The sequence below is a fragment of the Amblyomma mixtum genome, chromosome 10 (assembly GCF_055824585.1).
Source record: "Amblyomma mixtum isolate Tamu chromosome 10, ASM5582458v1, whole genome shotgun sequence".
In the NCBI taxonomy this organism is placed as follows: domain Eukaryota; kingdom Metazoa; phylum Arthropoda; class Arachnida; order Ixodida; family Ixodidae; genus Amblyomma; species Amblyomma mixtum.
In genome coordinates, this window is record NC_143021.1 from 165,949,455 (window position 1) to 165,961,958 (window position 12,504).

At 50.2% G+C, this 12,504-nt stretch overlaps 2 protein-coding genes across 3 annotated transcripts in view; both read right to left on the reverse strand.

The window, feature by feature from the left end:
- The window catches only part of LOC149327650 (uncharacterized), a 110,611-nt gene that overhangs the window by 11,858 nt on the left and 86,249 nt on the right, over positions 1 to 12,504 (reverse strand). Inside the window, exon 4 of one of the 2 annotated variants that reach the window (XR_016286593.1) lies at positions 2,722 to 3,294. The exons of the other annotated variant lie outside the window; for it this stretch is intronic. The gene's annotated coding sequence lies outside the window, so the exon portion shown is untranslated. Of the gene's footprint in view, positions 1 to 2,721; positions 3,295 to 12,504 lie in introns of those variants that run through there. 2 annotated transcript variants of the gene reach the window in all.
- On the reverse strand, positions 1,256 to 3,200 carry LOC149327651 (uncharacterized). Its single transcript, XM_089563478.1, has 2 exons — positions 3,152 to 3,200; positions 1,256 to 2,756 (listed from the first exon to the last, which is right to left on the reverse strand). Exons 1-2 carry the CDS (start codon positions 3,198 to 3,200, stop codon positions 1,426 to 1,428), a joined length of 1,380 nt encoding a protein of 459 aa, XP_089419604.1. The 3' UTR covers positions 1,256 to 1,425.

Below are 12,504 nucleotides of genomic sequence, written 5' to 3' on the forward strand. Positions count from 1 at the left end.
TTGGGGTAAGCTGAATTACACATTTACGCAGATGGCACTTTCCTATACTCATCAATGTAGATGCTAGGAGGTGCATTTTGGCTGCTGACTTGACAGAGCCTCCAGCGTTCCCCCCCCCCCCCCCCCCCGTGCATTTTTTAGTGCTTGCCAGCCCGTTTCCATACTTTGAAGGAGAAGGAAATTGTGGAAGCTTATTGGCATTTTCCGATTAAAACCGGAAAGTACGCGGCCTCTGTCCAGCATTGTACAGCTAGCACCGTTGGTATTTAAACATTTTTGTGATTTTGAAGACAATGCGTCATATTCACACTTTGACTGTAAACTTCTCTTACGCAGGTGGCAGCATGCATTCCAGAAGCAGCTTCAGGCTGTTCTCTCACTGGGAGCTCTACACAGCAGAGGTGCAGGATGACAGAGGCACCGCTGCAGCTTGCGGGCTCCAGTCAAGACATACAGCAAGTGCTAAATGAAAACAGCATGCCGGACATGGGTGTCCGTGTGGACTCGAAGCTAGCGCTAAAAAAATTCACTATTGTGGAACTGTTGACCGCCGGCAGTTCTATGAATGCTTTCATGGGCGTGCATTCGAAGAAAATATTAGAGCTGATTGCTCAGGAAGTAGCTGTAACTGACGACGTGAACACAAGCACGCCCATTCTGGAGCGCACTGTGCTGCTTCTCATTCGACTGAAAACATGGCGCCATTTGTATGTCTGGCCACACTGTTTGATGTCAGTAGGTCCACAGCTACCAGGAACTTTAGTAGCACTTTGCAGAGCATGGTAGCCGTGCTTGAAGCAGCCGTACCATGGCCTGACAGGGCACAAGTGCAGAGCAATATGCCCCAGCATTGTGCTGGATTGTACAGAAGCAGAAGTTGAAAAATCCCATAGTGCATCATGCCGGATTTTGACTTATTCATATTACAAAGGGACGCACACTGCCAAGCTGCTTGTTGGCGTCTCACCTGACGTCCTAATAACCTTCATTAGTAAAGGTTTTGGAGGCAGGGCATGCAGCAATTTTCATATTAACTCAACATGACTACAGTTGCTCCAAGTTTAAAATTATCCCTTTGAAGTGAGCACTGTTCGCAGTCGCCCTGAATGATACTGTCTATCCTGTGCAGTTAGTAACGCAGCCCTTGACGCACAACTGTCTGGTGGGAAGTCAAGCATTCAATTGGTTTGAGCAAACAAGCATAAAGAACTAGGGGCTCATTATGACATATGAGCAGACGCTAAGGAACCAGCCATCATTGAAACCATTTACTGATTGGAAGTGCACGAGAAACAGTGGAGATGAAGCACTTTCTCCTTTAATTGCACCATATCCTACGTTCAACCTTGCAGGGTCAGATGAGAAGGAGGATTGGCACCCGAAAGTGCCTCTCCCAAGGGTCACACATAACCCATCAACTCATCATCATCCAGCCGACACCCCCGGCAAGGCCCAGGCCCCCTCCACAAGTGGGGGGGACAGTTTTTTGTTTTGGGGTGAAGGTCCTACCCGGACAAGGGCCGCGACGTGCCAGGAAGGCGGTCGCGGGACGGGTTTCCCGCTTAGCTCGTCTTCATCCTTGTCGGAGCTGTACGTCGCGTCGCTCAGGAAGCTGCAGTCGCAGTTGGTCACCGCACTGCACAAGTCGCACCAGCGCCCCTCGTCTCCAGACTGCTCGGAGTCGTCCCTTGCAACAGGAGAAGAAGCACGCGGCGCATCGCGCCGTTTAAGTTTCGCGGGCGCGCGGCAGTGCGCGGAGCTGTCCTCAGAAGGCGCTGGGGGTTCGCTGCGTGGGCTGGCTGCTCGCTCCTTCCGTCGGCGCTTCCGCCGCTGGACGAGAGTGAACTCCCCCTCGCCCTTCGGGTTCAGGGGCGCGCTCGCCTCTGCTGCGACTGGTTCCGCCGTGCGTTGCTCAGCAGGCTCGTTGTCCACGTGGTGGCTGCTCCCTGGGACTGCGGGGCCGCTGGAGGCCTCGACCAGGGTGTCCGAGGCATGGTCCTGGTCCTGGTCTGGCGCGATGACAACCTGCGACGCAGCGGCAGCCGCAGAAGACACCATCGCGCGCTTCGCTACTGACGCGAATGTGCGCGTCGCACACTTCGCGACGGCGTGGTCGCCGCCGCACTGGGGGCACGGCTGCTCACACGTGGCGTGGCCGAACACACCGCAGCGCGAGCACAAAGGCACATCGCACGCCACCCGCACGTGGTCGCGGGAACCACAGCGCCGGCAGACGCGCGTGACACCCTCATACTCGCACTGCACGGTGAACTCGGCCACCTGCAGGAAGTTGGGTAGTGCCGACTTCGTCTCCATCCGCACGCGCCTGGTCCCGTTCGGCACGCCGTCGAATCCAGGCACATACTCTGCAACGATGCTCTCCACTGGTCCGTACTCCTCCAGGGCTCCTTTCAGCTCGGCTACCTCGATGTCGACTGGAAAACCAAACACTCGCACCACGGTGCTCAGCGTGCCGCGGTATGCGAAGCGCACCGTGGTGCCTCGCACCTCGATTACGGGCCTCGCAAGAAAGCGCTGGACGGCAGGCTTGGACTTAAAGGTGACCTCAAAGCGGCCCACCCCGAAGTCCTGCACGCCGCCCAGCTCAGACTTCGAGAAACATTTCACAAGCTCTTTACAAATATCTGCGCCGCACACGCCCTGCGGCACGCGGCCGGAGAACGTTTGCGGGCGCAGTCGCTGTGCATGCCGAGGCAGGGCAACAGCCTCACTTACCTGCGTTCGGATGGCAAGGGCTCAGAAACTGAATCATAGCACCCAAATTAAAACCAAACTGTGGCAACCTCTTTTCGATGGAGGGGAAATGCAAGGTGCATGTATACTGCATGATGTCAGTGCATGTTTTAAGTCTCCAGGCAGTCCTGTGTACTGACCGGCGAAAGACCGGCTTAAGAGAACACCGAAACTCCCGCATGCACCCATCAGATTGGCAGGGAAGAAACTATGCAGAAGTCGTTACTGGTTCCGCACATCAGCTAGCATGGGTAATGTGGCCCTACAAGCAATCCTATGCATACAACTGTTTTGAGAAAGCAAACATGAAACATGACACGACTTAATGCTTAATGAAGAGCTAGACACCTGTGTTGCTCCAGAAAAGGCCTTTTGCGGTGAAATGTCCACTGCAGACCTTCATTGGCAGTTTCACTGGCTTTTTCATCCGTACTTTGACCACCCATTCTTTCTTCCATTGAGATTAACTCACCTGGAAATCTGGCGGCGCACTGCGCCAGGTGCGATAGCTGCAAACCCCGCTTCCAACAGACAACAGTTCTGCTGAAATCCAGAGATAAGACAATCAGGGAGCTGTGGGAAGGGTATATGCTTGGGCTTGTTGGTTCATAACTGCAAGGTGAAAAACGTAGCGCAAAGAGACAAGGACACAGAAAGACGGACAACACACGGCGCTAACTTCCAACAATGGTTTATTTCAGAAAGAAAGGTGGTTTTATAACGACATCACGACCAACACGCCGTCAAACCATGAGCTAGCAAAGCGTATCAGCCAGATATGCGAGCTCTTTCGCCATCAATGATACAGAGGGGGTACTAACACAATCATCTTTCAAAAGTGATATCCATTCCGCTTCTATGATTTCTCGTGTCAACCGGTTATTGTGCACTTTTAAAACCAAGCATTGTTCAAGAAGCGGTATGCAGTGACACGACCGGCTGTGGGCTGATAACCCTGGGCAAACTGGCAGATGCCTGAATGATAGGCTTCGAGAGCATAGGCGTGACGTAGATGATATGCGTGGAAAAGGGTTGTCAGCCCACTGCCGGTCGTGTCACTGCATACCGCTTCTTGAACAATGCTTGGTTTTAAAAGTGCACAATAACCGGTTGACACGAGAAATCATAGAAGCGGAATGGATATCACTTTTGAAAGATGATTGTGTTAGTACCCCCTCTGTATCATTGATGGCGAAAGAGCTCGCATATCTGGCTGATACGCTTTGCTAGCTCATGGTTTGACGGCGTGTTGATCGTGATGTCGTTATAAAACCACCTTTCTTTCTGAAATAAACCATTGTTGGAAGTTAGCGCCGTGTGTTGTCCGTCTTTCTGTGTCCTCGTCTCTTTGCGCTACGTTTTTCACCTTGCAGCTGTGGGAAGCTTACTGCATGGAATCGGGAAAAAGGGACCTGTGTAAGTGACCCCTCGGTTTTGCTTTCCAAATAGGAAAGGCAACTCTTGGATCAGTGTGAACGACTGTAATCCAATCAGCTGGGACAAAATCTCTTTTTTTTTGATGCTTGTTGACATGATTGAAAAACTGCTGCTTAACTCCGTTTTCTTGGTGATTTATGTTATGACGTGAAGCTTATATATTTGTGTTCATCGCAATAAAACATCAGTTGACAGTTTGCGCACGAGAGTTTCTGTCGTCCCTGTTTTGTCTCGTCTTTTCAAAAGCGCAATTATGTTTGACCATGTTAACTACCAACTAGCCCAATTTGAAACCCTCACCAAGGGCCGGTAAAGCCCGTGTCACACTGCGGAAACAGTACAATGACATCAACCAAACAGGTTCACAAGCGAGCCGTCAACAAGTCGCCTAACCAACTTGTCCCACAACTTCTTGTTACACTGGATGAACGGCAGAGAAACGAGACAGGTTGCTGCGGTGTTGAATCAGTATGACAGCTTTCGGAAACCGGAACAATAAACAAACAGCGTTCGTGTACCCGGCTGCCACTGTTCGCCGGCCGGGCGAATTTCCTGGAGACACCCCACCAACCAAAGCAGGCACTTTGCGGTGGTTCACCGCTTTTGTACCTTCCATTCTTGGAAATGTCATTTGCAAAGTGCAAACATGACCGTTTCTTTTTGTCGCAATGCTATCTGCCGTGGTACGGCGTCTTGCAGGCGGGTGCATGTAAACGGGCAGGCTGCAGACGCCACCGCCGCGGAGAAGCACGTTTCCTACGATCCTTGTCACATTCTTGTGAGCAAGCGTACACTTCTGACGAACGCGGGTTTGTAGGGAGCCAAAAGGAACATCTTGTGCCGTGTGCAGAGACTGCCTCGGCCGCAAGATAGAACCACTCGTGCAGCAGACGAGTGTGCCAGTTGCTCGCGCAAACATGCTGCCGTCGTTCTCCTGCGGCCAGGAAAGTGACCTGATCGGGATGGCTGAAGAGAGGCGATATTTATGGGATATAACAGACCAAAAATACCATCGGCGTGACTTGAAAGAATCTGCGTATCAAGAGATCGCTACCCAATTGGGACTGGATTTCACAGGTGAGCGCGAGTTACCTGTCCTGCTACTTTTGAACGTGAGATGAACAAGAAAGCAGTGCTGCATTTGTTTCCCTATTAAATAGCAATCAAAATAATCTAACTGCGTTCCAGTTTCATTGCAAGAATGATGTGTATAATTATACATTTTTTTACTCTGACAAGGCGGAACAAAGTCGATGAATTTGCTGAGATTGTGGCGTGCTTTGTACTGCTGTGTACTAAAGATGAAACATCTCCAATTATTCTTCAACTGGGCAGAAAGCCGGTCGGGGTGGCAATGCATTGTGTGAACAGCAGCGCAAAATATGGGATGCATAGAAGTACACACATATAGCCCGTTTAATTCTGTGTGTTCCGTTTTTTGTGCTGGTCTTGCAAATTTGTCAAGCTTGTTACAGTTGTAATTGTTCGGTTTTGCCTTGCAATCGTACCATTTCTGAGTCGTATTTTTGGCAGGATGTGTTCTGTTTTAGCCTTATTATTTCTTTCTATTGTTAATGTGTAGACCCCACTCTGCTACAACTGGAACTTGTATTTAGCAGCACTGTAGATAAAATTAGGTATGGTGTCGTGCTGGCCATCATTGTCTATTGTTCTTCAAGATATCTAAAGAGGTGATCCCTTATTTGTGCAGCCACAGAAGTCACGGTGAGATTTTCAAACCTGCGCTCGCAGTTCCAGTGCGAAAACCGCAAAGTGAAAGCGAGTGAAAAATCGGGAGCCGGACAAGATGATGTCTATGTGCCATGATGGGTCCACTATTGGGAATTGGTATTTCTGCTGAGTGGATGCCCGAAGCGTGACAGTTGGTCAAATATGGCATCGGCAAGTGTAAGTCACAACTTTGCTCTTCAGTGAAGCCAGTTACCTAGTAACATACCTACCATATTATAAAGTCTGGATCATTTGACGGAATTTGGTTGACTAGGGATCATTCATCGCACATCTGCGTGGGAACTGTTATCGAACTATTTACGGGATATGTGCTTGACTTCGTGGTGTTACCAAACTACTGCTTAGGGTGTCAGCTCGGCCCCAAAGATGGGGACCCTAAGTACCTAGAATGGAAAGCCAGCCGCAAGTGCCAAAAAAACACTTCAAGCAAGCCTGGCCAAATGGAGGTGGAGGCTGTGAAAGTTCTTTTTAGGCAGTCTTTTGAAAAACATGGACTGAGATACAGCACAATGTTGTGTGATGGAGACAGTAGGGCTTTTAACAGTCTCCAAGAAGAAAAAGTATACGGCTACTTGAGTATAGAGAAGGAAGACTGTGTGAACCATGTTCACAAACGAATGGGTGCAGCCCTTCGAAGCCTTCTGCTCAAAAACAGGGGAGAAGGAAAGCAGAGCCTTGGTGGCAAAGGGAAACAGAACGGAGACCTTGTAACAAAACTCATCAATTACTATGGCACAGCACTCAAGGCAGCATTGATGAGATGCAAAGCGCTGTTCTTGCAACATACTACCACATTACGTCAACAGAAGCAAGCCCAAACCACTCAAGGTGTCCGAAAGGCGAACAGTCTTGGTGCAGCTTCAACAGGGCTGCGGCAAAGCAAGAAACTCCACCAGGACACAAGTACAACCTGCCTCTGCATGTTGCACAAGCCTTGCTGCCAGTCTACAGGTGTCTCTCTGACAGGAGACTGCTAGAGTGCTGTCAGAGAGGAAAAACACAGAATGCAAACGAAAGTCTGCACTCTATCATCTGGCTACTTGTACCAAAGGTGAGGCACTATTCACAGTGGAGGCCGTTGTCACTGAAGCGGTACTGAGATTTAATTCTAGAAAAGAATGTGTCACTAAGGCAATTCTTGAGAAGCTGAACATCAAGAGAAGCAGTGAGGTGCTTCGAAGATGTGTTGAGAAAGATCAGTGCCAGCTCAAGGCATCCGACAAGAAGCACACAAATGCAGAGAATTTCCGCCAGGCCATGAAGAAAAGGCCATGTGCCTGGAGGGTTCTAGTACAAATTTCATGCCTTAAATTGTTGAAAATAAATTGAGGCTGTGCTGTGAAACTTCTTTCATTGTTTTCTCAAAGCTGCATACGTCTTCATGATACAAAGCTTGCTGTCTTCCAAATGTCGCGCACATACTTCCAGTGGCATAGATAGAAGCAAAACAGCTCCATGAGTTTCTCGACGTGCTGATAAAGCAGCTGGAGAACTTTGGCATCCGAGTGGTGCTGTGGTGTCACACAACTCCGTCAACCGCAAGGTCATGTTATTTTTCGCCAGTCCTCCACTGATGAGCATTGTGTACAAGAACCCACTAGACCCTTCAAGACCGTTGTTTTTTATTCTGGACGCATCTTGATGTGCATCCGAAATAACTGGCTGAACCAGCGCAACAGTGGAGGTGTACCTTCTTTCCAGATTTCAATGCCCCTTCAGAAAACCAATCTGTGCTTACAGCTTCCTTTAGCACTCTTTGCAAGTTTTATAAGGAAGAAAAAAATTTTGGCAGCGCGCTAAAGGCTACCAAAGTGGCACTCGAACATAATGGCACATCAGAATTTATTAACACTGTCTTGACGTGGTGGAATATAGTGAATGCCAAGACATCGTTCAAAAGTCAACGCCTCCGAGACACGTTGCAAGTGCCCGTAAACAAACTGCCTTACGACCAGACTGAGTTTCTGAACAAGACTGTAGACTGGTTGGTCCACTGGGAGAGCTTGAAGCATCATAATGGCAAGGCGACCACTGCGTCGTACCTCAGATGCTCTTGTTGAGGTGTCAACATACAGTATTGAAGAGCTCGGCTTCAACTATTTTTGGAGGACTGGTTTGCCAGATGCAGACAGTTGTCTGGAGCTCAGTACCACGTGTCAGTACACCAGATATATGAATCTGAGCAGAAGCTGAGACTCCAAAAGCTTCTTGACCTGTGCGAACTGGACGCCGTTGCACCTTGTGATTCCACCACTGATCTGCAAGCCATTGTCAAGCAGTTTGATGCTACGGTGACGGGAGATGATGTGAAGTGAAAGGAGCCTATGCTACCAGTCATAGCGTATGTTGCTGGTTATTGTGCACATGCTCCAGTGAAGAAACTAAAAATTCTTCCATGGCGCCAGTGCCGCCCTTCGCCGGCCATCCGATGTTGGCGGCTTTGTTTGCCAATCTCGGCACAGACGATCAGAGTTGCATCATTCGCGGCTGGATCAAGTAAGCGTCGTAAAACTTGCTACAAGACAAAAGTTACCACTTGTTGTGTCTTTCCTTTTTTTCTTCTTGGGGAACGGGGAGTGTGCGTCTTCCACGAACGGCGTCGTTTGAACGTGTCTGTGTTTGTCGTCGCCCGTGTGCCCTCCTTTACGTGTGTGTGTTTTTCCCTATGCCCGTGTGCACGATGGGGGGGCCAAAGGGGACCAGACAGTGCGGGGACGCTCCCTGTTTTGAGCGCTTGTGGCTGGCCCAGGATCGGGTTTCGTTCACGGCGCCTGCGAGGCGAGTTTGGGCGCGAAACGGCCTGGGCAGGAAAAAATCGGCCGGGCCCTCTCGGCAAGACAGTCGCCTCGTCGACGACAAGAAAGGAAGACGTTTGTGTTGTGTGTTCCGTCCGACCACTCCTTTGTGTATATGTCCGTAAAGTTAATTACAGTGTTCCTTGTTTGTTTGCCAAAGAATTCGTCTCCGTGTCTTCACTGTCATCAATATTCACCATCGCAACATTCGAGTCCTCTCACATTTTGCAACACATGGTGCTGAAACCCGGGAACTGCTATCTTCAGGACTCGGAGAACTTCGGAAAGCTGGAACCAGGCTGCGACGGTAATGGAAAAAGTGAGTGACGCCACGGTCTTCATTCGACACAAGCATGCAGAAGGCGAAAGAAAAGAGAACAGCGCGTCGACAGCAAAACACCAAGCTCATCAACAAGGCCAAGGTAGCTCTGGGCACGACAGACGTCGGAACGCTGTGCTCCCTCATTGAGACTTGCGGCCAACAACGACGAACTGCTCAAATTGAACACCGAATTGGAAGCTGCCGTTGCAGATGAAGACTTCGCTTCCGAGTTTGAAACTGTGATGCGGTACGAGGATGCAGCCAGGGGCATGCTTGGACAGCTCAAGGCGAAAGAAACCGAACTGCTGAGAGCTCCGCGCCTACTGACGACAGAGACGGCAGAGCCACAACAGGGAAGCCAACATGGCGGTGGCGAAGCTACTCATCGCAGTGCAGTCAAGCTGCCCACCCTTCAGCTGCAGACATTCAACGGTGAGCTTCGACAGTGGCGTGGCTTTTGGGAGCAGTTCAGAGAAGCCGTTGACGAGAATGGAAACCTCACCAAGGGCGAAAAGTTTCATTACTTGAGGAGCCTTCTGAGCGGAGCGGTGGCATCATCGATAGCCGGATTACAGGCGACAGGAGAATGCTACGACGACGCAGTGACCATTCTGTCCAAGTGCTTTGGCGACACCCGACAGATTATCCAGGAGCACCTCGCCCACTTGAGATCCCTACCATCCGTGACATCATCGGACGATGTGCGAGGTGTGCGGAAGCTCCTGGATCACGTTCAATGCCATAAGCGCGGACTGAATGGACTTAAGGTGAGCTCAACCACCTACTCTGCCATGATGACAGACATTCTCCTGAAAGCCCTACCTGCCAGCATCGTCGTTGAATATTATAAACGGCTGGCCAATACTCTGGACTTGTCACATTCGCCTAGCGACGCTCAGAATGGTGAGGCTACATCTGCCACGGGCCCTACAGACGGTGAGCTGGAGCAACTTCTGAAATTTTTGACAGTCGAAGTTGAAAGCAGAGAAAAGATCGGAATTGGCAGTACTAGAGAGAACAAGCGAGGCAGACAGGAAAGCGAAAGGAAACAGTTGCCTCTCCCTCCGACGTCTGCTGTACTGCACGCAACTTCGCAAGTAAGGGAACAGTGCTTTTTCTGCGGCTCACTTACTCACAACGCAGCGGATTGCGACAGTGAAATAAATCGGGAAGAAAGATTGCGAAGACTGAAAAATGACAACCGCTGCTTCCGATGTACCTTCAGAGGACATCGTTCGAAGGATTGCCGCCGCCGACTGAAATGCGGAAAGTGTAGCGGTAGACATGTGCTATCAGTATGCGACCCAAACTGAAAACCGAAGAAACTAGAGGAGACTCCAAGATTGGATATTAGCAGCCGTAATTCCCTCAACAATGAAATTCTTCTGCAAACCTGCCGGATTTGGGCTATTGGAGAAGGTCGGTGCGGTTACATTCGAGGCATCGTGGATGGGGGCAGTAATTGCACTTTTATCCGTGAGGACATCTCGAAATTTCTGGGCCTCAAAGAAAGTGGAAAGACCGCTCTCCAGCTGAGTACGTTCGGGACAGCCACATCAGCAACAGAAAAACGGCGTCTTGTCGAAGTGCGTCTTCGCAGCCAGTACGATGACAAGGAATACATTATAGAGGCCATTGAGGTTCCTTTGATCTGCAACGACATAGTCCAGGTGCCTGCCGAAAACGACTTTGTCAGAGCAATAGAAGAGACAGGACGGCCCATAGAGGACAAGCTTTTGTTGCCGGGCATGCCAGTGGTACCCGGAATTGGTCTTCTCATTGGCACTGAACACCTGTGGAAATTTATGACGGGCGAAATTCAACGTTCCCAGCAAAACGCTGACTTGGTTGCCCTGGGGTCGGTCTTCGGTTGGATGTTTCAGGGTCCAATATCAGTGCATACCTCAGTTGACAATTCAGCCAACCTTTGTGTCTTGAGGGTAAGCACAGTCCTTGAAAACACTGAAAGACTTGTAAAGAGCTTCTGGGATCTGGAAAGCACCACACCGGAGCGCCGAATGAGGAAGCGGAAGCGATTGTTCATCAGTTTGAAAGTAACATCAGTATGAAGAACGGCCGCTACGAAGTTGCCCTTCCTTGGAAAGAAAACAGTGGACATCTTTGTGACAACTGCTCCCAGGCACTAAAGCGACTAAAGAGCCTGGGGAAAAGAATTCAGCGCACTCCGGAGTTCGGCGCGGACTACGAAAGTACAATGCGGAGCTACATAGATATGGGCTAAGCCGAGAGTGTAACCCCTGACGAACAAGCCACTGATCCGGTTTATTACAAGCCACACCACGCTGTTTTACGCAGCGACTCAAGAACGACAAAGCTACGCATAGTCTTTGACACCTCCTCACATGAGAAAGGGTCTTCCTCCCTGAACGAACATTTGGAGAAAGGGCTGTGTTCTTGCGGATCTGGTCAAGCTGCTGATCCGTTTTCGACTGCATTCGATCGCTTTGACAGTGTCCGAAAAGAGGACAGAGACTCCCTCCGTTATCTCTGGTTTAAGGGCTTGCCGACAAACGAGGAACCTGACCCTGAAGTAGAAGAGTGGCAAATGAAGCGTGTGCCGTTCGGCACCAAGGCTATTCCTTTCCTGCTAAATGCAACTCTGCAGTACCACCTTAAGAACGTTGAGGAGCCAAATCAAAAGGTAGCTGCGCTTCTGTCGGAGTCATTCTACGTCGACGACCTGTTGTTTGGGGCAGACAATGAAAAGGATGCGGAGGAGATTTTCGCGCTGTCAGACGATATACTTGGAGCTTGCGGAATGAGTCTGCGAAAGTGGTCGTCAAACTCTAGACACTTGCAAGACCTATTTGCGTCTCACACTTCACAACACCACTAAAGCAGGCAAACCAATTGACACATAACTCCGGCTCAGTAGGCGAGCACCTAAATCACCGGGCAACGCGACGGCAAGTGTGAAGGTTTCGCATTTCACCTATCGAAACGTGGCAGCGTGTGCTGGGATTGGGTCCCAGCCTGCCACTGGCGCGATAATGCTTGAGAAAGGGCTAGGAGCGCCAGGCGACGGCTTCCAGACCTACCAGGATGGTTCGTGGGCGCCTGAGATCAGCACATTTCTAAAACCCGATACCTCGCACTCACCGTTTCTACCGCAAGCAAGCGGCCATGCAGCAGAAGCAACGACGTCTAGACATGTATCACACTAAACACAGGAAAAAGCATCCGCTACTCACTCTCGAACTCGTTATTCATGCCTGCAGCTATGATCTGCATGGCGGTCTTGCGCTTATCCTCGTTTCAATAATTAGGGTGGGTGTTGTGCCAGAGTACCGGATGTTTTTGGCAGAGCGATATTAGTTCAGCCTCCTTCACCTTCGTAAAGCTGCCTTGGCTGCGGAGCTGAGCCATAATTACCCACTGCTCTGGCCTGTTGCTAGGTTGAAGCTGCTGCCGTTGCCTCGATAA

Bases quoted from the DNA above. Each gene is read 5' to 3' on its own strand.
- LOC149327651 (XM_089563478.1), bottom strand. From the start codon at position 3,200: ATGGGTGGTCAAAGTACGGATGAAAAAGCCAGTGAAACTGCCAATGAA. The intron at 2,757-3,151 runs GTCTGCAGTGGA...TCAGTTTCTGAG, and splicing joins CAGTGAAACTGCCAATGAAG to CCCTTGCCATCCGAACGCAG.